Source organism: Nuphar pumila, chromosome 3 (genome assembly GCF_984573655.1).
Source record: "Nuphar pumila chromosome 3, dmNupPumi1.hap1.1, whole genome shotgun sequence".
NCBI classification, from domain to species: domain Eukaryota; kingdom Viridiplantae; phylum Streptophyta; class Magnoliopsida; order Nymphaeales; family Nymphaeaceae; genus Nuphar; species Nuphar pumila.
This window is the reverse complement of record NC_143251.1, coordinates 129809980-129834040: the sequence shown is the minus strand read 5'-3', so window position 1 is coordinate 129834040 and position 24061 is coordinate 129809980. Positions and strand designations below refer to the sequence as shown.

The 24061-nt window shown below is 38.7% G+C and overlaps 1 protein-coding gene and 1 pseudogene across 1 annotated transcript; one reads left to right on the top strand and one right to left on the bottom strand.

Annotated features, from left to right (window-relative positions):
- Positions 1-620: 620 nt before the first annotated feature.
- LOC149843796 (putative inactive receptor kinase At4g23740) lies at positions 621-3693 on the bottom strand. Its single transcript, XM_090000065.1, has 2 exons — positions 2036-3693; positions 621-1618 (listed from the first exon to the last, which is right to left on the bottom strand). The coding sequence occupies exons 1-2, from the start codon at positions 3276-3278 to the stop codon at positions 969-971; spliced, it is 1893 nt and encodes a 630-aa protein (XP_089856191.1). The 5' UTR covers positions 3279-3693; the 3' UTR covers positions 621-968.
- A 16512-nt stretch (positions 3694-20205) lies between these two features.
- On the top strand, positions 20206-21690 carry LOC149843795 (exosome complex component RRP41 homolog; annotated as a pseudogene).
- The last annotated feature ends 2371 nt before the right edge of the window (positions 21691-24061 follow it).

Genomic DNA, 24061 nt, shown 5'->3' with positions numbered 1-24061 from the left:
TTCCAAAGTATTAAGAGAATACTTTCAAATAAGCAGTTCAAGAACTGAACTTGTCATCTTAATTGAGATTTATTTTTTTGGTGCAAATCCACAGATCTTTAACCCAACTTAGGAGGTTGAGTAACAATGCCAATTGGATCCATAATCCATCGTTCTCGAATCAGATTCCTTGGGTTTGAGATCCAAGCCTTGATCCCTAACGTTCAACAAGTTCCTCTTTGGACAGCTGCCAACCGTAGCCTGTATTGGAATAGACTGGCAGTGAAGATATCGCTACCCACTGCAGATGGATAATTCCTTGGGGCCCTTATTGAAGAAAAAAAATTAGTGTATTCATATTATATGCAGCGTCACTGCATGGTGGGCAAGCAGCGACCTGCTTGACGGCCACCCATCTCGGCGTTTCTCAAGATGAGTGTGGTGTCCATCTCCAAAAATATTTTTTCCAACAGAGAACTGGGGTTAGGCAGACCCCTACCAGTTATACAACCATACCATTGGGATTCGAAGGCGATGTGCACTAACTGCTCCTACCCGACCAGACGAAACCCCATTGGTCCATCTCGAGAAATGTTGAGATAGATGGTCATCAGCGGTAGAGCCGCCACTGCATAAAAAAATGACCCCAAACATAATACCTCAATCATTTGCAAATTGCAAACGTTAATCACATTTCAGTTTATTAATGAAATTTACACACGAGACTATCAAGCAAAGCAATTGAATGAAAACCGAACCTACAGAAAAGAAGAGGACAAGACGCAAATAAGAGAAAAGGAGCAATTCCCCGCAATCTCACTGCCCGTAGATAAAACGAGCAGCATTGTTTGCCCAGGAGAAAACTATCAAAATTAAAACAATTGCTACAAACTGCTGCACTAGAAAACTTCCCAGGTTCAGTTATCCCAGAAACAATGATGTTTCTGTAATCTACCCGAATGGCAGATGCAGAAGCAAGAAAACGTCAACTAAGATGAGGTTGATGCTGGGAAATTCTCCGGTGTCCGGGAATCCGATGATGGCAGGTTCCCGGCATCGAACTGCCGGACATCCTCGATCATTCTCACTACTTCTGCCATCTTGGGCCTCTTTTCTGGCACTCTTGCAATGCATGCCATAGCTGTCTGCAGCATCTGCACCAGCTCCTCTTCGATCCCGGGAGACCTCATCAGCTCAATGTCGAATACCTCAGCAGTCCACTCTTCCCGTACCACAGACTGCACCCACCTAGCCAAGTCAAGAATTTCACTCCCCCTAGAGTTGCTGCAACCAGGAATGCGGATGGGAGACTTCCCGGTAAGGAGCTCGAAAAGCAGAACTCCGAAGCTGTAAACATCCGACTTTTGCGTTGGCTTCCGCATCTCTATCACCTCTGGAGCCCGGTACCCAACCGACTGTCTGTGCGGTGGATCTACCGGAATGGTTGGCGAGGATAGTCCAAAATCTGATATGCATCCATATCTATTTGAATTAATAAAGACGTTAGAGGATTTTATGTTGGCATGAACCAACCTCCCACCACCCTCTGCATGAATGCAAGCAATGCCCCTGCCCACTCCTAAAGCGATTCGAACACGCGACTCCCAATCGAGAGGAGCACTTTCACCACCCTTTTTCCCTGCATTCAGTTACAGAGAGTGAAAACAAATCACTGGAAATGTTCAAGCTGTACCTACTAAAGCACAACCAGATTCCGTTCTTTATGAATACATTTTACAATGCAAATTTTCTCTTTTGAAAGGCACAAACTCCAAATTCAATGGCACAACTTTAAGCAACTAAAATAAAATAAATGAAAAATGTTCCACAGGCAAAGAAGACAATCACAAAAGGCATGCTTGAAGCCCAAAGATATATTCTACAGAGGTTTTAAACCATTTCCCCCTCCTTATCCCTTCCTTTTTCTTTTCTTCAAAACCCTTAAATAACTTCCTAATCCCACATTAACATGTTAAGGAAAAAATAAAGAAAAAAGAAGAAACAAATGTCATACGCAAATATTGATCGAAGCAGCAGCAGCATAGATGAAACATACCATGTAAGAGTGCTGCCAAGCTTCCCTGACTGAAGTAATCATAAACCAACAACTTCTCATCTTTTGAGTAGTAGTAGGCCCTCAATGGAACAACATTCTCATGTCTTATACTCCCCACTGCTTCCATCAACTGTTCGAACTCCCTCTTCCCCACAGACACCTCTTTCAACCTCTTCACGACCACTGCAGTTGCATCCTCTAGAACAGCTTTATATGCTGACCCAAATGTACCTTTACCTAAAACCTCAGCAGAAGCCCTTAACAGATCCTCCAAATCAAATCCCATAGAAGTGCCCTCGAAGAAAACTAGCTTATTTTTCTCCCCTTCCTGATAATCCTCCTCCCTTTTCCCCTCTTTCTCCACATTCTTCTGCTTTTCCCCAGTAGGAACACTTCCATCTCTTCTCTTAAAGCAAAGCAGCACAAGAATGGCAAATGCAACAAATGCCAACACGCAAGCAGCAACAGCAATAGCCAGGATAGCAGAAGTCCCGAACTTTTTCGATCTTCGAACATTTGAAGCAGGAGGGGGGGATGGTGCAGAACTAGGGGAGGAGACTGGCGTGAGAGGAGAGTTTTCATAAACAAGACCATTTCCTGAAAATGATGAATTAGGAAACCTTTGCAGAGATCTGGGTATGGTTCCATTCAGATGGTTGTTAGCTAAATTCAGGAACTGTAGATTAGGTAGCCCCAGATCTGGAATGTTTCCGGAAAGCGAGTTGTTCTCTAGACTCAAACCTGTAAGTTGTATTAGATTTGACAGAGAAGACGGTATGCTGTCGCTGAAATTGTTGTCCGAGAGATTCAAAAGGGAAAGTTTTTTCCATGGTGAGAAATCAAAAGGCAAGGGTCCGGAAAAATTGTTGCCCTGGAGGTAGAGTGAAACCAAGGCCGTAAGATTCGAAAAATCGCTAGGAAAGGGACCTGATATGCTGTTGGACCTAAGACTGAGGATCTGAAGTTTGGTCAGGCGGCTGAGAGTGTTGGGTGGTATTGGACCAATTAATCCCATGTCCGGCAAACGAAGGGCCATCACCCTGCTACGATCCGCAGTGCAGATGACACCAACCCAGTTATTGCACACTTGGGATTTTGGGTCCCAATTGAGACCTCCGGTATAAGTCATGTTTCTGATGAAATCAATCAAGGCATTCTTATCTTCAACAGGATCAGAACTAGCCAGACCTATAAGCAAGCCGAGCAATAGAGTGACAAAGAAGATGGATACTGGATTTGCCATCACTATCAATAGAACGCGATTTCTTTGGTTTCTCTTCTTCAATAATAGGGTTTAGAGAGTGAATATCACAGGTTTCTCTTTAATATCAATAGGCTTCATCAACATTTTTCTGCATAATGCTCAGAAATCTAACATGTTGTGTAGCAAAATCACCAGGGAGAAACTGTTTTGCAGTTTGGCAAAGGATTTAGCAACCACAGAAAACGCACCCACCTTCAGTGTGTTGATAGCGAGCTTCTTTCTCAAAGATTGCTTTGAAATAGTCAAAGAGCAAGCAGTATTCCCACCTAATTTCTTCAATATTCCAATTTTAACAACTACCAACAATCAATAATTGAAGATTGGGCGACTGCCACAGATCTGAATCAACTGTGATCTTCAGTAGCTTCAACATCCAACCAAATGGATTATGTACCTGAAAATGTCAGCATTTTCCAAATTGAGTTTGCAACTAAGGTAGGTAGAAACAGAGATAACTAATACTGAGTGCTCTGCAGACTTGCTCACACTCGTTAAACTTTAAAACAAACTCAAATATGATATGAAGCCAATTTTCTTGTAGGCATAAAAGAATTAGTACTCAGCCCCTGACAACAACACCCTGGTTTTCGAGAGACAAAGAACTAGTGATTTTTTGCAAACCAATTGTAAAAAAAAAATTTACTTTCTTTTTGTGTGAAATATTTTTCTAGAATTATAGAATCAATAAGTGTACTCTTTCTCCTCAAAAAATCTAAAAAAAAAAGTTGAAAAAGCGACTGGAATGGCTGTGCTTCTTCGAACACAAAGAACAAATACAGAAGAAACCCTAAAAAAAACAAGTTGACGTCGACATCGACCCAATTCAACACCGAAAACCTCTCACCTATCATGCCGGCGTCCTCCCCAATTTGTCCCACAAAACGCTTGGAAGCAGAAACGGGCCAGAAAGCCCTATAACTTCGATTCGATTTCCAGTGCAAACCCGGCAAAGAACCCTCCTCAACTGACGAACAAAATGAGCAAGAACAAGCATCAAGTTCGTGTTCTACCCCTAAATCAGCCGTCTTTAACGCCTCCTCCCTTCGTCACAGCGCAGCAGAGGAAAAACCCTGTAAACGTAACGTTTCTTCTCAATGATCCCCCTTATGAGAGAGAGAGAGAGAGAGAGAGAGAGAGAGAGAGAACTCTTCACTGTTTCAGAGCTCTCTCTCTCTCTCACCTAAGGGAGTGAGTGATAATGTTGATCTTCTTTCGGCTCTCTCTCACCTAAGGGAGACAGTGAAGAGGAGGACGAGGCGGGAAATCTGAAACCTTCCCCCAACTCGCCACGAGCTCTCATTTTCATGGGCATCCGATGACTCTTCTACCCCTACTCAATATCTAATTTGACGCATACGCCCTTTTCCTTCTCCCCAGTCTTCTTCCACAGACGGTTTTGCCCCTCACAGTGTTTGCTGACTGTTATTTGAACTCTTTTAATGACAAATATGTCCCCGCCCCTTTGAGTGAGAGCAGATCCAGTAATCGAACCGAGCACCTTTCAATGTTAACCTGACCATCCCCAACACCCCGACCCATACAGTTTAAGGAGCATTTAATATGTATTCTTTTACCTAAAAAATGAGTATAAAATACTTGGCTCGGGTCGGATATCTGACAGAAATTGTTACTCAAACTAGGTCCACATTATTTGGGTCTGGCTGAACTGGGTATGTAAACAGTTTGGATTCAGGTCAAATATGGCCAATACTAAATGTGATTTGTTGGATATTGGCAAAAAGCTTTCGGATCTGCACGCTGAAAAGTCCATACCAAATCTGATGGTATCTGTGCATGTATTTGGATTTGGATAGTCATTCAATTCAATAGCAAAAAATCCAAATTATATCTGCATCTGATTAAAATTGGATATGGCCCTGGTTTATACCAAATCTGACTAAACGTATTTGGACTTGGCAAGGTATCAGATAAAATCCGATCTATATCCCTTGAACAATATTCGGGTTATCATAATAGCAATTTTATGCCCACACTGCAAGAATTTTGATCTCTGTTTGAGTTCGGGGTAATTATCAGAGTCAGATAAGAAAGATAATACTGTATTCAAATCTGATTAGCCAAACGGGTATGTTTTGTATGTAATCAAGTCTGATTATCCATGGTTATCAGATTCAGTCTGGTTTCATACTCAGATTGCGATGGAAAACCACATAACAAATTCGAATTTGATCATTAATCATCTGATACTTTCTTTATCAGATCCGCTAATTAGATCCAGATTTGACCCTATATCCGACCAAAATGTGATCCATCGACATCCCCATTTACTAGTACTTCTAAGGCCCATAAATCCACCTCCTATCTTGTCTTTGAATTAACTAGGATAAGTTGGGATATTGCAGTGAAGACTAAAATGAAATCTCCCAAATTATCCTATTTTTTTGGATAAGTGGGTGCTTCTGAACAGTAAACACCTACTATATGTAAGATTCTCTGGTAGGACAGTAGTGACCTTTCTGATAGTCATAGGGATGTGATCGTCATTGTAACGTACATTGAAGAGGAGGGCTACCAACTAAATTGCCCTTGTGATAGTTAAGGGATAGGGATGTAAAATTTTAAATATATGGGGGCATGTTTGACAATGTCATGAAATATTAAATTACTAAAAAGTACACGAAATTCTTGGCAAATGCCGGAAGCAATGTCCTTGTTATTCAGCCTTCACGTGCTCTCGGAAACGTAAGTATTTCTCGTAGGTCCCAACGAAAACGACGTTAAGGAACTGGGAACGACGGTTGAGATTATTTTCGTAATTTCGATCGAAGTTGAAAGTAACATCAGGATCCAATTGCCCTCGAAGAAATTTTAAATACCCAAAATGTCCATAACCGTAAACGGATCCGTTGGGTTTGGATCCAAGAATACCAAAACGAAGGCCCTTTCCTCCCTTTTGCCAAAAAACATAATATCAAGGGTCATAACTTTTCTAAATAAAAAAATATCAAGTACTAATTATTATTTTAAAATTTTATACAAATGACAAACCATAATTGCCCCAATTAGGGAAGTGGAGCCCTTGTAGGATAAAATTTTATTTTCTTGAAAACAAAAATATAAATATTTCCTATAATGTAAATATGCAAACTTTTTGGTAAATTGCGATCAAAATCTTGCCTATTTATAGTATTTCGTCTTTTTAACCAATGTCACATATATTGTTCAAGAGAAAATTTCAAAAAGCGAAAATCTAGGGATCTATTGAAAATTATGCAAAATCTCAAGAAAATTATCAACTTATATAGAAAACATAAACGATGTTTTTTTAATCCATATGATTATAAAATGTCATATTTTTTAAATAAGTGATATTTTGAAAAATGCTGAATTCTTTTTGGGGTTATATCGGTTCTTAATAATTCATTATAAAATGGAAATTGATCTTCCACTTATATTAAAAATGTGTTTTTCATGTTAAAATTTTATTTTTAATAAACATTTATTGCAAATCTTATATATATTTTTGTTATGAAAAAAATACTATATACATATACATATATTTTAAAAGGCTTAAAAATGTATTTAAGTGAGAACGTACTTTTTAATATTCTTTTTTTAAAGTTACGACATTTTTTTTAAGTTCTCGCTTCAAGTTAGGGTCATAATATGATAACTAAGTGTAAAACATATTCTCTATTTATTTTTATTATAACCAGTATCATATGCATTAATTCCGATCTGTTTCAAATTGAAACCCGGATCAGGACTTGCTGCTTAAATTCGGATCCGGATTTGGATCGACATGAGAGGCGAGCACACCATTCAAGGATATTTTGGTCATTGTTGAGGGAAAAAAATATGGTAAATTTTCTCTTACTTCAATCAATTGTGGAATTTTTGTCATTTAAAGAGCAGGGTTTCAGTTTGGTTTTGATCAAAGAAACAGCCAAACGTGACCATCGATCTGATCTCATGATCCATCACAATACAAAAAGAAATTGACCAAAATACCCTTTTTTGAATAAGCACTAAAAGCAACGCCAGGGGGACACAGGTCTCCACTCCTTCCCCTAATAAAATTTCACCCTCCATCCCCGCACGGATTTTGATTTTAACCTTCATCCGGGGATGGCAGTGGATCGGGGGACGGCGCCCACCCGCCTCGCCCCATTTGGACCGAGGATGAAGGGCATGAAACAGGGATGGAGGCAGGGATGAAGGTTAAAATCTATGCTGTGCCAGGATGGAGGCGGGGATGGACTTACGTTTTCCCCTGCCCCGCCCCCATCACAATCCCCATCTTGTCCCGCCCCGTCCCATCTCCAATCCTTTAAGGGATGACTATAGATCGAAGGGAAACGGGTCCCGCCCCTCCCCCATTTGGAACGGGGATGGAGGCAGGGGTGGAGGTTAAAATCCATCCGTGTGGTGATGGAGGTTCGGATTTTGAGACAGGACAGGGGTGGAGACCTTGTCCCCCGCCCCCGCCCAGGTCCACTGTCATCCCTATTCACCCCTACCTCTATCCCTATTTCATGTCATCCATCCCCGGTCCAAAAGGCAAGGTGGTGCCCCGTTTTCCCTCGATCCACTGTCATCCTTAAGGAATATTTTAGCATTTTACTAACAGAGATCGGGGACGGGGATGGGGCAGGGCGGGGGAAAGCATAAGTCCATCCCCGCATGAGTTTTGATTTTAACCTTTATCCCTGTTTCATGTCCTCCATCCGAGGTCCAAATGGGAGCGAGGCTGGATGAGGGCCCCATTTTCTCCCGGTCCAATGCATGCCATCCCTAAACAGGGGCCATCACCACCGTCCATATGAGGAGATCACCGCATTAGGAAGAGGGCATGCAGTCTTGCACGTATTTGGAAGTGGGCCCCAACGAGTCTATGTTGGGCTCGTGGAGCCAATACTTCTTTTAATGAAAAACCAAAAACTACCTACAAGATCAGAGACCTAATCGCGCTGGCTATGCCTGCAGTAATTATGGTAATTTTATCAAAGGCACACCTCTTACCCCATGGAGTCTCCTTGCTTTGGCAGGAGCAAGGGACATAATGCCCTTGCCCTTCTTATATGCAAAGAGCTTATTATGCCCACGGGAATGGAACCCTAACCACCAGGCTAGTGGCCAAGGCCCCCTCCCACTAACCCTTGGGGCTTTGTCAAGCCAATGTTGCCTAACACAATTAGCTTTTTTTATTAAAAAATTATTTTTTAAGGATTTAAAAATCAGACTTAATTGAATTGAATCAAATTATTTTGAACTGGCTTATTTAACAAAGTTGTTTTTAAAATTTAGAAATCACAAAAAATCAAACAATTCATCTAAAATAATTTAAAAATACATAAATGAAGCAAAAGATCACTTATAAGGTATAGTCAAATTCCAAAATATGCATTCAATGTTTAGATATATAATATAGTAGCGAACGAATACCATAATTATCACACACACAAAAAAAAACTGATTCAGGTTTATTTTGAATTGAATGGTGCAAATTTGTTTCTCTTTTTTAGGGGTTGGGAGGTGTGGGATTCAAATAAGCTGACTTGAATACCACAATTGTGAATATTGCCTTGATGGCCTTTTAATTCCACAAAAGTGTCCACTTGGATAGGAAGCCAACCGATGGTATAACAAAAACCCTCATTCAGTGGCGCTTTTAGAAATTTGAAGCTTGTGAGTTCCATAATTTATCACTTGTATAGGGCAGTAGCTTTGAAGCCACCTTATTTTGATCTTTTTAAAAGCTAACGTAATTATGACCTAGTGGGCTGAGCGCACCTGACTAGCAGGGGCCGGGTGCACAAGGGAGCTTAAGATGGAGGACCCTAGATCAACCCAGTGCTTTCAAGATGTACCTTGCCACTTTCTCTAGTAAGTTCCCTAATACAAGGGGATCAAACCGGGTTTCCTTTGTAGGAAGGCAGACTAGCATGTGTTTCTACGAAGGTTCTGCTAGTCCTAGGATGTAAAGCCATGTGGTCCATGGAGCCTCATCCATGGCCCATTTAGTTAGAGTTATTGGCGCCCCTATCTTTGACGAACTGACCTAACTAGCCTAACTAACTGATTTATCTAAGTTACTTTTAGTTTAACTAAGCTTTTTATCCTCACTAGTTAACTTGTGTTTTTTAACTTTTGTAATTACCTACTTTAGATTTTGACAGTTTAACCAAGTTATATTAAGCTAAAGTTTGAATGGAGAGAAATATCAAGATGGGCCGTTTCACCTAGGATAATGGTTAGCCAAAGAGAGGAGGAAAACTTTACAAAGATGAAATCTATTAGAAAATAAAAGAGAGAGAAATACAAAGCACTGTTATCTCTCTTTGGGCGATTTCGATTCCCAGAGGATCACCATTCTAACCACACTTCCTTTTTTGAGTTTTATCTCTATCCAAATACCTATTCTTCCAAGTTTTCTTGGGGTAAAACCCAACAGGTTTCTCATTGAAAAAGAAAAGCTAATGCCATTATATTGTGGCCTTTCACATTTTTACTTTTATCCAAACATTTGAAATGTGGGCCTTGCAGAATTCATATTATCAAGAATTCCCACTTGGGTTACAAAAAGAAACTAATGGCAAATACTTGAGAACACGGGTGAAGCCAGAAATACAAGTTAGGGTCTCTCTCTCTCTCTCTCTCTCTCTCTATATATATATATATATATATATATATATATATATATATATATAGTGAGAGAGAGAGAGGGGGGAAGAAGGGCACCACACACCTTGACCCAACCCCGCTTATTAGGGATTTCCAGGTCAGGGTGAGCGCTTGCCCACCCTGGTCAGTATGTAGCTTCACTCCTGCTTGGGAAGACCTTATTAATGATTGGGTTGTAAGTAAATTTATATGATTAACATATTGTAATTAGCAAAGTACGTGGGAGTTCCATCAACCAAACATGGTGTGCTTTGCTTTCCATTATTAATTGAATCATTGAAGCTTTGAATAATTTCAAGCACAAACATAATAAATTATGCTCACCAACAGTTGATCTAATAAGAATGGAGATCAAGTTGGACCGTTTATCTATATCTTTTCATTGGGGTGGGTCCAGCCCAGCTAAGACTTTGTAGCATGGAAAAGAGTTTCATCATTGACATGCCTTGGTGGATTCAAAATTCAGAAACTAGGTGCAATGAATTGAGCTTTCATGTATGGATGGTGGTGGCGGTTCGCAACCGTATCATCATTGCACATGACCACCTTCATCAAAAAAAAGTTTCATCTGCATGAAAATGGAAGAAGGGATCGGCGATCTGTAAAGGATTGATTATGGTATACAAGTTTTTTGGGCAATTTGATCTGACAAACCAATAATGATCGTTGTGTTGCCTAGGCATCAAGATGGAAACTTCACCACAACGTCCACTTCATCAAGGTTTTACTGTTATCTCGATTCAAAAACTTGGCTTGGGAATCGATACCCACTATGTTATAGTAGAAAACTCTTATACACTTTGTTTTGGCAATGTGTTATTTTTTTTTTCAAACAATACTCGCTAGATCTTGGCTGTAAATTGTGTACAGCAATCAAATGGAAATGGAGTTCAGACAACTTCATCTTGGACCCAAAGTTGTTCAATTCTTCAAGAAATGACATGATTTAGAGATGGTGGATGTGTGCTACATGCATGGTGAAGGGTTTGATAAGAGAGGAACGGAAGAATATATAGAGAAAAGGCCACTCAACCCTGCAAGTTTAATAAAAAAATGATGTTCTCTATGCAATACAAGTGGTGTGGCCGAACGAGGGTCCACCATGGATGCAAATGCAGATCACAAGCACGGATCCGGAGAGCAGCTGAGTGCCATGACTATTCGACACAGCCAATCATAGGACAGTATTTTATGTGGGGCTTGCACTCTAGCTGTGGGCCCTATACATTGCTGTTATGTGATTGGTTATGGCACTTAGGCACCTGAAAAGATCAGTTGCAATACAAATATTTGTGCATTAAGCACCCTATCACCTTTCATCTTGGGACAGGGCCTGTCAGGTGTGGAGCCCAAGACATAATGGAGAGCGATTGGGTGCTTAGTGCACAATTTTTGTACAATCATATTACACTCGATCCGGACTCCTAAGCGACTCCTTTCATCTCCTTATATTCCATCTTAAAGGGTACCTCATCATCAACCATTTAAATAAAAAATTTTATATTCACTAAAAAAACAATTTGCTCCCACAAAGTTTATGGATGAGTTACTGAATAGTGATCCAGCATCATAAGCAGCATGGCTAGGCTATCATCCGGTGATCCAGCACCATACTATAGCTCCACACTTCTAGAGCCCGATGACGAGTATGAGTGAGCTAGGGCAGTGTCAAGAGCTCGCTTCGGTCAAGTAAAGAAGTATGCTGCGGGATCGCGCGTATACTCGTTTATCGGGAGGGTGTTAGGAGGGCTTTTTTGGGTATTTCATTAACTGAATCATAAGTATCTTCCTCTTGTCGCATGCGACTGCAGGCGCACGGCGTTGTTATGCCTGAGCCAAATTACAAAAATCGTCTTTGGATTTGTCCGATGGACGGAATAGTACTCACTTGAGTATTTTTGAAATTTTAAGGACAACGAAACAAAAAAAAAACAAGATTATTGTAAGATGATAATGTTGACATAAGGATGCAAATGTTCGGATCCTAAACAGCTAAATACATAGGATGGGGTAGAATCCCAAACAGCCAAAATTTGCAAAACCTCCATCTTGGATTCAACCTATGTTTTTTTTTTTTATAACCCGAAGAAACCGCACTCGGCACAAAGACCTGATCGCGCTGGCTCAGTCTGTCATATCACGATCGTCGTACCGACAAACCTCTGTCCTGGGGCCTATAATATGCATTGGCTTGCACATGAGGGGTGATGCTCATGGGAATCAAATCTTGATTGCCTGTCTAGCAAACAAGGCCCCACCCTACTACGCCAACCCCCCTTGGAGTGGATCCGATCCATTTGCACTAAGGGTGTCAACGAGCTGGGTTTGGTTCGGACCCAGGTAGAACCAGACTTGGGCCCGATTTTCGGGTATGGTATCGGGTCCAAGCTCGAGTCTAATCTGGTCTACTATAAGAGAAATCATACCTGGACTCGATAAGAACTATACGAGCCAGACCCGATAAGAGAATATTTTTATTATTTTTAATTATAATAAAAATTTGTGGGTCTTAATTGAAACTCGAGTCAGGCATGGGCCTTGTATAAAATTTCACAAACTATACCCTAATCCATGTATTAATCTAACCTTCGAATATGAAGCTTGGTCTTAATCAGGTCTTATTATTTATCACCGTACCCGGACCTTATAAGATTTGGTTTGGGTTGGGTCAGAGTAAAACTGATCCGATGACATCCCTAATTTGCACCCCTCGTCTCTATTAACAGAAAAATTATGGGTCATGTGAAGAATTTTACAAAATCAAGGCTTACAATGTGGGGCAAAAGGTTGGCCCTTAAATAATAGTTTTCCAAACTAAATCTTTTTTATGTTTTTTAGAGAGAGACTTTATATTTCGTATCCTAAATAGTACTTTAGGAAATATTATTATTACTACCAGTTTACCTAATCCATGATCGGTTAAAAAAAAAAAATTTTTTTTTGGGGGGGGGGGGGGGGGGGATAATTGATAGAAACCACTGCTATGATTTGGTCGTTATGTTGTGGCTGAGACATGTTATATTGACCGAGACCTTTTTTCAATACGAAGAGGGATGTAGGCTAGGTGGTCATGTCATGGACCCAGAGTTTTTTTTAAAGGCAAGCTAAGGTCAAAACTCCACCAGTGCTCTCCCTTCTCCTTCAGAATAAGGATGGCAGTAGATCTGGGAAAAATGGGGCTCAGCTTTGGACCGGGGATGGAGGACATAAAACGGGGATGGATGTGGAGATGAAGGTTAAAATCAAAACCCGTGTGGGGATGGACTTACACTTCTCCCTGCCTCGCCCTGTTCCAAAACAGGAAAGGAGAACATGAAACAAAGATGGAGGTCAAAATCAAAACCCGTGCAAAGATGAAGGCAAGGATGAAGAGCAAAATTTTGAGAAGGGGCAGGAGTGGAGAATAGTTTTACATAACTTCAGCCTTGCAAGAGGGACCTACACCCAAGTGTCTAATCCTTCTAATTAAACCACTTGAAGCCAACCTACCTTGCGAGTACTTGAGCCATTGATTTAAGCAATACAATTTAATTATTTTAAAGAGTTTAATTGGTAACATTTTTTAAAAGGCATGTTAGATATTAAATTACCCATTCAATTGACTTTGTGTTTGTGTATGCAGAGATCTTACACATTTGGATCTAACAATTATTTCCCACTCCTCTGTTAGGGTGTTTTGAGATGATGGTATTGGGTCTGGACCCAAGTTTAATCGGACCCACCATAAGAGAAACAATACCCGTATCCTATAAGGATTACTTGAATCAGAATAGGATCATACCTGATAAAATAATATTTTTTATCATTTTTACATTGAAAAAATATGGATCTTATTTAGAACTTGGGTCGAGCCTGGATCTGGTATAAAATTTCACAAACCATACCCGGCTCCATATATTAATCTGACCCTTCAGGCCCAACCTGGATTCTAATCGAGCCTTCTTATTTATCACCAAACCCTAACCCTCTAGGGTTTGGTAGGGGTCGGGTCCGGGTCCAGGTCTGTGATTGGTTGGTTTGCCAAAGTTTCACCCATACCCATGTGGTATACGATCAGGTGCAATGTGATTGCACACTTTTAATGTGCTGATGCACCCGATCAGTCTGCAATCACATCGCACCTGACCTCAATTCCTACTCTCCAATGCCAACTCTCACCAGAGCTAACCTTGCCATGCAAGGTTTCATGAATAGAAACCCAAGGAAAATCAGCCCAAAAATCTCAGATTATTGCTCTTCGCAAAAATATATATGATTTCCAGATTCATTATTTTACTTTGTGTGCTTCCTCCAATCTTCAATGATTGTGACTTTTATCCTCTGACGGATAAAAGTCTATTACATATTTATATGGTCCTTCCACAAGCAAGCTTGCTTGTATATGAGCAATTATTAATTTGTCCTACCACAGTCGTAGGCTCTAATGAGACTTCTACCTAATGTTTGTTGCTTGTGGGTAGATACCTCGGCAGAAAATCGATATGATACTAACCTGAATCGGCTATTTTTTAATACATATAAAAAAATGCTTAAAATTATTTGTTATTATTTTAATATTATTTTAACATGTGTCAGATTGACACAAAATATTTTTTTATTATTTTTAGCCAATTTATCGGCCGATTTACCTGAATCGTTGGGCCAATATCGATACTGACAACATTGCTTCTAACCCTTATTTTTTTTTTTAATAATGTGACCATTCAAAGTGTTCTTGCTGTCATCGCCAGAAGGAATTCTTGAAATTCTGCATGGCCAGTGTATGTGTGCATGTGAGTTGAAGGGCATATTTTCTATGGTTACACGTGGGGATGAACAATCACAGCCAAGAAAGTAGAAGAGATGCGATTGTTGGTCATAAGGTCGATCTTGTGACCAAGAATTATACGTTTTAAGGGATGAACATTCTCAAGTGAGAGTCAGAGGTTATTAAATGCGATAAGGCTAAGTGAGGTGTTGAGCATGTTATGAAGTGAGGCCTAAGCCTTTAGGCATTGAAGGGTAAGTTTCATGATCAAAATAATAAAATATATAATATTAATAAAAATAATAAAATAGAGGCACTGGAAGGGATCAGAGAAGAAGAAAGTCGACGATGCTGTTGCCGATAACTTCTGCCGCAAGTAGAAAAGGGAAAAGGAAGATCGGGCCGGGGTGGTTGGTGACAGCAAGACTACCCAGCAAAAGAGGAAGGGGGGTTAGGGTGCCTGATGAGAGGGTGTCGACGCTAACAGAGAAGAAGAGGGGGGGGGGGGGGGGGGAGAGATAAAGAGAAGAAGAGGAATACAACAGATTCTCCCAATTCACACCTAAGCTTCTTCAAAAGAATCCACCCGTCACCGGATTCCGGCCATCTTCGACGCATTGATAATACCCAGAAAAAATGTTCCCTACCAAATACAGAAAACCCCACCCTCTCTCAATCTCTCATTTTCGACGATGGTGGCGATGAAACTCTTGCCTTTGACGCCCCTCCAACATCGAAACACCATATCGGCAATGGATTCTGGTGACACCAACGTATCGATCCGGCCGCAGAGCTCGAGCTTCTCCATCGGCAACGACCGTAGAGCCTTGCCCACGGAACTCATCGATTGGAGCCTCATCTCCGTTCGCCCGCTGTCCTACGCGAGCCTCAAGGACCTCCTCCATTCGACGCCAACAAGGACCCAATCCCCGAAGGCCAAAGACCGGTGCCCCCGCGATGGAGCCGCCAACGGCGACGGCCCAGAGATCTCTATCTGCAACCGGTTGGTGAAGCAGGCTGCTTGGGCGTACCTCCAGCCGATGGCCGCTTCTTCGAGCACTGTCGGCCGGAACTTCTGGCGAATCAGGATGATTTTCTTCGCCGGCTACGTCAGGGATCTGGCGACCTCCTGTCTCAGCTTCCTCAAGGAGTTCGTCTTCTCGAGGCGTACGCCTTGGATTTTTTTTTATGAGCTTTACATGATGTGTATGCCTTAGAAGCAAAGTGCACCTCGATGCGAGGTGCACGTTTCACCCATGCGAAGCATGCACTTCAAGCCTGCAAATGCCTTCCTACAACGTCTTGGTTCCTTGAGCTTGCGCTTAGCCTCTGAGGTACTGAGGCGTTCGCCTCTGAGAACAGAGGTCACAATCCTCTTCATGTTTCAGTAAACTTGAGAAAGTGGTGTAGTTGCGATTTGCATTCACAAGATCTTGAGAAAATCCAAGAACCACGTGTTACATACATGCCCTAAGATAAAAGTCATGAAAATCATTTAGGTAGGCTGTGCTCAAACTCGAGTTTGGTGAATGTTTTATATGTCATGAAACGTGGACCATGAATTTCTCTTCTGATTAATGATGCATGGCCATGCCCAACTTACTGAGAAGAATGCTTCACGAATTCCTTGGTGGCTTTGAATGCCTTAGATCTCCTGGTTCATGGGACCTAGATTGGTGTCTGAAGTAAAATTTGCTACGTTTGAAATCTACACGTGTGTATATATATGACAATTAGGAACTCTCATTGAGAACTGGATCACTCAATGAGCCCACCTCTCAAGCCCTTACGGTGCCCACCAATTAAAGGCACCCACATACCTGGGTAGGAGTTGAACCTGAGATCAAGGGGTCAACACCTTCTCTCCAAGTCCACTGCCACTTCAAATTCACATTTTAAAAGAGGCATTGATCTCTAGCCCATTGGGAGGAAGGGCTAGAGATACGGGTATCTCTAATCCAGGGATCTCACCTTCATATTCCCGAACAAAGGCAATCAAACGCCTCTTAAGTGCCGGCCAGGAGGTCCCGATCCCAAGCACAAGCACATCATGCATGGAAACTCTATAGTATTGCCTATAAACATAAGGACAACCTTTGGCCAACCACGGGCAACAACATCCCCTCCCCACGTGGAGTGTTTTCCGCAACTAATCATTTCTTAGCAAGTAGTCTGTATATGCAATCTAATAGAAAACACTAGTTTTTTTTCTTGTTTTCATTTTTTTTAAATATAACCTTTTATATATATATATATGATGTACATGGTTTCTTTAGTAGAAAGTAAGTTTGCTGTCATACTTTTGCAACGCGTTTGTTAATTTTTCAATAGCTTAAAAAATCAATAACCCAACGATGGACCAAAATGTTAAATCAAAAAATCTTATTTTATATTGAAAAAAGATGATACAAGGTGTAATCTTAGCAAACAAACCATGCTGAAACTGAAGTATATATATATATATATATATATATATATATATATATATATATATATATATATATATATATATATATATGGGATACCACCTGTATAGAGAGAGAGAGACTAGAAAGATTGCATAAGCCTAGTTTTCTGAGGGAATCTTTTACCTTTATAAAGTATGGTTGTTTATTTTGTAAAAGAAAGGTCGATCTTAGCTACATGCATCATGTAGGCACGTTTGGGGCTGGTCATCTTCCACCTTGTTTTTAGGATTTGAGTGGTGCAGCCACAGAAGACTTTTCATGTCATCCAAAGAGAAACTAACCACAAGCATGACAATTCAAAAAGAGTCAATGTGGTTCTTATTGTGCCCTTTTCATTGTCCACTTGGGTTAACTACAAGTCCACTTGGGTTAACTACAAGGTCGTCTCTAAGTGGGGTCCACATGAAACACTGCAATTGCTAATCTCAAATGTAGCCAGAAACACAACACGTGTCCTGATTGGGTCCCACAAAAACTTGAACTCAGCTTCAGCAAAAGGTGGGGTGGGGTGGGGTGGGGTGGGGTGCCCCGTTAACTAACCTTTTTTTTTGTTTTGATCCAGCCAGGATGCATGTTGCATTCTGGCTGAGTTTGACATTAGCAATGTCACCCTGGATCTACTCTCAATTAACAATGCTATTTTAGTGCACTAGACATCTTTCAATAAAAATTGTATGTATTGTCACGTATAACTGCACATCAATCTCAAATAGGCAAGGTTTTTGCTTGCCAACTAACTGATTATTTTGCACAAGAATTCTGTTGAGTCAAGCAATGTTGTCAATGGATGAAATTTGTCTTGGATATTCGACCGATTCGAACCCAGATATCCAGGTATAGGCATAAAATTGCCTACCCTAAATGTTATTTGGGTCAACAAGAACCTGATCTAATTAAAGTTTGGGTCAGGTTGGAGCTATGATTTCTACAGGATATCCAATCTGACACGGCTGGCCTAAGTGTTTTCTTATATATATATATATATATATATATATATATATGATGTTTGTTAGGATTTAGAGTTTAGGTTTTTTATTTACTTCTTTTTTTATAAATAGCATGAATCTTTAATCAGGTTTTAGGGTTTTTTGTGTTCTTTTTTCCCATAACATTTAGTTATTTGATTTTGGTTTATTAAATTAGATCAATATTTAATTGGGTCTTTCCAAGTGTGTTTTTTTCAATCAACATTAAACATGATTCCACATGATAGATTTAGTTAGAAATTTAGTTTTTTTTTTAATTAGCCTATATACGAATGATGTTTGTTATGATTAAGGTTTTTTATTTAGTTTATTTATTTAGCATGGACATTTAATTATGTTTTAGGTTTTTTTTTGTGTTTTCTTCAATTAGCATTTAGATTTTTTATTTTGGTTTTTTAAATGAGATGAATATTTAATTAGGTATTTCTATGTCTGTATGTTTTTCAATCAACATTAAACATGATTTCACATGCTTGGTTTTGGTTAGAATTTTAGGGGTTTTGTTTTCATTTTTTAATAGCCTATATATGAGTGATGTTTGCTAGGATTGAGGTTTTTATTTAGTTTTTCTAAATAGCATGAATATTTAATTATGCTTTAGGGTTTTTTAATGTTTTTTTTTCAATTAGCATTTAGATTTTTTATTTTGGTTTTCTTAAATGGGATGAATATTTAATTAGATATTTCTGTATTTTTTTTTAAATCAACATTAAATGTGATTCTACGTGCTTGATTTTAGTTAGAATTTTAGGGGTTTCTAAGAATTGGGGTTTTGATTTAGTATCTCTTAAAACGACATGAATGTTGAATTATAGTTTTAGGGTTTTATGTGTTTTTCTTTTTCAATTAGCATTAACCATGAATCCATGAATAATGAATACTTGATTTTGCTTAGAACTTAGAGTATTAGGGTTTTTTTTAATCAACTAGGATAAATGAGATGTATGATTTTTGTTAGGATTTAGGTTTTTTATTTGCATCATTTCAAATGACATGAATGTCTAATTAGGGCTTTAGGGGCTTTTCATGTTTCTCTCTCTCTCTTTCAATTATCATTTCAATTAGTGATAATCATGATTATATGTTTGATTTCTATTGGGCTTGGGGGTTTCTTTGTGAGTTTGTATTTTTTAAGTAGCAATAATCATGGTTCCATCGTTGATTTCTGTTATGATTTTAGGGTCTTTTGTGTTTATTCCTTATTTGTGTTAGTATCCGATATATATGTATTTTATGGAGGTAGTTTGACAGTGTAAAAATTTTTGCAATGTAGACATTGGATTGATATTTCATACTTGATCAAAAAGCTCTAGTAGACTATATCAAAGCGGCTCGTCATTAACTTCATTGGTATGTTTACAAACTTCATTTTTTTCCCTTTACATATCTTGAATATTTGAATTGATTCAAATTCTTAATTCATTTCTTAAATATTTGTTAGTAATCATTAGTATATGACCTTTTTAGGAGAATTTTGATAAACTTTGTTTGGTTAATGATTTGATTAGAGAAATAATCAAATAGGTTTCATTTAACTATGTTATTATACAAATGCACGTTAACCCTTTAGAATAATTATTTGATTTTTTTGAAAAATTGTTGTTAATATAGTTTATTAGTAATTATTTTCCTTTTCACCATGCATGTGTTGCCACTAGGGGTGGCAAAACCTGACACCACCCGCCAACCCGCCTCTTAGGCAGGTTTGGGTTTGGAAAAAATGAACCTGCTTAATAAACGGGTTGACCCGCCTAACCCGTTTATTAAACGGGTCGGATTTGTGTTAGGGGTATGCCAATCCGCCAACCCGACCCGCCAACCCGACCCGCCAACCTGAGAACCCGTTTACCCGACCCAACCCATTTATTAAATGGGTTGGCGGGTCATGTTGGGTTACCCGTTTATTAAACAGGCCGGGTTCGTGTTTGCCACAGTCTACCCGTTTAATAAACGGGTCGGGTTCGGGTTGAAGTATGCTGACCTGCCGACCCGCCAACCCGACACGATTGCCACCCTTAGTTGCCACCCTAGTTGAGATTCCTGGCCCCTCCACTGGAGAGATGGAATATGTTAGTCCAGAAGGGCTGCATTTGGATGGTCGCCGTCCGATGGAGGTAAGGATTAAATACCCTCTCTCTCTCTCATAGCGTTTTTGCAATGAGTTTCAGTCAAATTTCAGATGAGGCAGATTCGTACAGAGATTGGTGTTGTAGCAAAAGCTGACGGGTACCATCTTCATTTTTTCATTGATTTTTTTGAATGATTAAACTTTTTTGTTTTCTTGAACCTTTTTTTCAAAGTTAGTATATGTTCTTTTTCATAGAGAATAATGCTAAATTCGCAACTGAAACTAAGGGTTAACCTGAAAGAAATTCGTTTTTTGTTGGTTAATAATTCTTTAATGGGTTTTCCCCCCAGTTCTGCTGCTTTTGAGATGGGCAACACCAAAGTAATAGCAGCTGTTTATGGGCCGAGAGAGGTTGGCATTTTTTTGTTATTTTGAATTTTTTTTTTTATGTTGATTAGGATCAGCTTCTTGTTACATGGTTTACTGTGTTTCCTTCTAAACTCGAGTTTGAATATGTTTTGTTTTTCGTGAATTTGATTTGGTTTTGTATCTTGCATCCTTTTTTTCAAATTTGATTTTCCATTTTTCATACAGGTTCGTTGCGAGTACAGCATGGCCAATTTTAGCACTGGCGATCGCACCAGGAGACCAAAGGGGACAGGTTTATCCGTGCCAACTTCTAAGCATCTGCCATTGATAAGAATCTTACAGTTTTATCATGTTTTAGTCAAATGGGCATGTACTTCTCAAGTGTTTCCCTTTTTTTATTCCTTTTTTCTCCACTCCAATTTGCCTGTGTTTTGAACCTTTAGGTTGTATTCTGACCACATTTGCTTTAGACTCTTAAAATTAGTAAATTTATCTTTCTATTGTGTTTTGAAGTTTATTGTGTTCGATAAGATTTTTAAATGGTTAAAACTTGTGCATGATAAGCTCAACCTTTTTTGGTTTTTCATTATGAATGCTAATAAATTTGATGGTCACTTTTATCTTTCATAGTGTTGCTTATCTTTTTATTGTGGCAGGCGCTCAACAGAAATTTCTTTGGTTATTCGTCAGACTATGGAAGCATGCATATCGACACATCTAATGCCTTGTTCTCAGGTTGCATCAAAATTCTATCATTGGGGTCAGCAACTTTTCTTCTAGCTTCATTGTATATCTGATATTCATTGCTGCATCTTGTATCATTGTGGCAGATTGACATATTTGTCCAAGTTCTTCGAGCTGATGGAGGTAACATAAAAATGTCCTTAGCATATGAAGTATTGAAACTCTCTCTCTCTCTCTCTCTCTCTCTCTCTCTCTCTCTCTCTCTGCGTGTGTGTACAACCTTCACATTCTTTAAGATGATACCGTCATTTCTTCAGGAATTTGTATCAATGCTGCAACATTGGCACTTACAGATGCAGGGATCCCAATGCATGATCTTATTACTTCATGCAGTGCTTGTAACGATCCCAACTTATTCTCGTGAAAAGTGATAATTTTTTTTTCTTAAAACAATTACAGAAACCAAAACCCAAGAATCTGGGGCCTCACAGACTTAACAACATTTCAAACTATAAGGGATCTCTATGTTAAACCAACAAATCAAATAGATAATTTTATTAATTAATAAATTAATGTATTAGAACAAAATTAAATTGAAGTATAAAATACCAGAGCCACACTGTCTAAGAGTAACAAAAGTCAGTCACGTGATCTTGAAGACTTCCTAATGCAGTCATCCTCGTCACTGAGCTTCAGGTCCCATGAAAAATATATGAAGTATTAAGTAAGAATCAAAGATTGTTTTTCGACGAATAGGCAAGAAAAAACATAAATAAAATTCATGTAAGTTTTGAGAAAAAATATAACAACAACAATCTCATAAACCATTTACTATTCGAGCATTTGAAATCAGTTATCATGCAATAACAAATTCTCACATGAAACAGAAACAAGTAAGAATGCATGATTTATTGTAGAACAATAAATATGCATGATTCCAATACCCATGCATGAACAATTTATTAAGTTATTATCAGAGTTTTCTTTTGCATGCATGTCCCTATTAAATGTACACAAGTTTAGTTTCACTTTTCATTAAACCCGTGGATACTCAAGACGGGCACAACAGTTTTCGAAGTTCAACTTTGGTTGTCATTTGTAGCTTAACATGCATTTTGTATTTTATTACTACGTTTCACACTTGTTCTTCAATCGATATCAGGAATCAACACCATCCATCAGAACATTAGAAATTAGCATTTAATATCTGGACACTAGAGAAATCAACATCGACTTATACCACTTTCTTGGTATACTAATAATAACAGTTGTGTCTACAACACCATTCCCAGGCAAATTAGCTGAAAACTCCCTAAAACCATGGTTGGAAGGTGAACCGCCCTATTTGGGTTTAAGGGCAGAAATGCACACCGAGTTTTAGTATCCTCACGATTTTTTCAAAATCGTCATCCAGGATTTTTATACCGTGGAAGGGATATCCAGGAAGAAAAATTTTAATTATATTGTTTATCTCTTTTATCTTTTTAACAAAAGTCAAATTCTTTACAAAAGAATCATTTTACAAATCAACTTGCAAAACACAACACGGGAGTTGACCCACTACAATTTTAATAGTGTAATTAATTTATAAAGTCAGTAATTTACATAATAAAATTTGCAATGCATAAACACTAATCTTGGGGCAAGAGATGCGCCTGGACCACACAACCTACACTAGTTCGCATCTAACCACCGATGCATCTTAATCAAAATTCTCTGTGAACATGTACACACACAACTATTGAAACATGTCCACAATGCACATTCATTTATACACCATAAGAATGTACATACAACACAAATTGCATATACATGTTAACAATTGCTTGCAATATATATTATTTCATGATTCATTGTATGCATAACATCCAAACATGCACATGATCATGTTAGCGCAACATCAAAATAACTTCAGAAATTTCGTGTTCATGATATGCACATTTATGCTAACATAATATTTATTTATATGATCATGCATAACCAATAAACACCCTTGCCATTCATGTAACAAATTTGGGTATGCTCGGGATACAAAACATAACCTTTGAGTCATATCTATGTTGCCACAATACACGTGACATCTTGCTTCTCATGCAAAAGACATGCACTCCAAAGGCGGTGGACAACGGACAATACTGCACATAAATGTGCAACATTGGTCTGCCCTACAACAGTCCACCGAAAGCTAAATAAATCACATGTTTAATGCATATGTATGCAGAAAAATAATATGTTGGAAATACTCTGTTGATGCATATTTGTGCAAAGAAATAGCATGCTGAAATATTCTGTTGAAACGTATTTATGTAGAGAAATAACATGCTGGAAATACTTTGCTAATGCATGATTATACTGAGCACATCATGCTGGAAAAATACATGGCTATTGTATATCTATGTAGAGAAATAACATACACGTATACAACTATTCAAACATAGTTATTTTTTAAATTATTTTTATCCATCACTGATTTTTCTGCACATATATAAACATAGCTTGATGACAATCCTGCAAACATGGTTATCAACATCCTCATGTAACCAGTCTAATCAGTATGTATTCGGGTTTGATCAGTCACCCAAAAAATGCATATGTTTTTATTTACTTCTTTTTTTATAAATAGCATGAATCTTTAATCAAGTTTTAGGGTTTTTTGTGTTCTTTTTTCCCATAACATTTAGTTATTTGATTTTGGTTTATTAAATTAGATGAATATTTAATTGGGTCTTTCCGTGTGTGTTTTTTTTCAATCAACATTAAACATGATTCCACATGATAGATTTAGTTAGAAATTT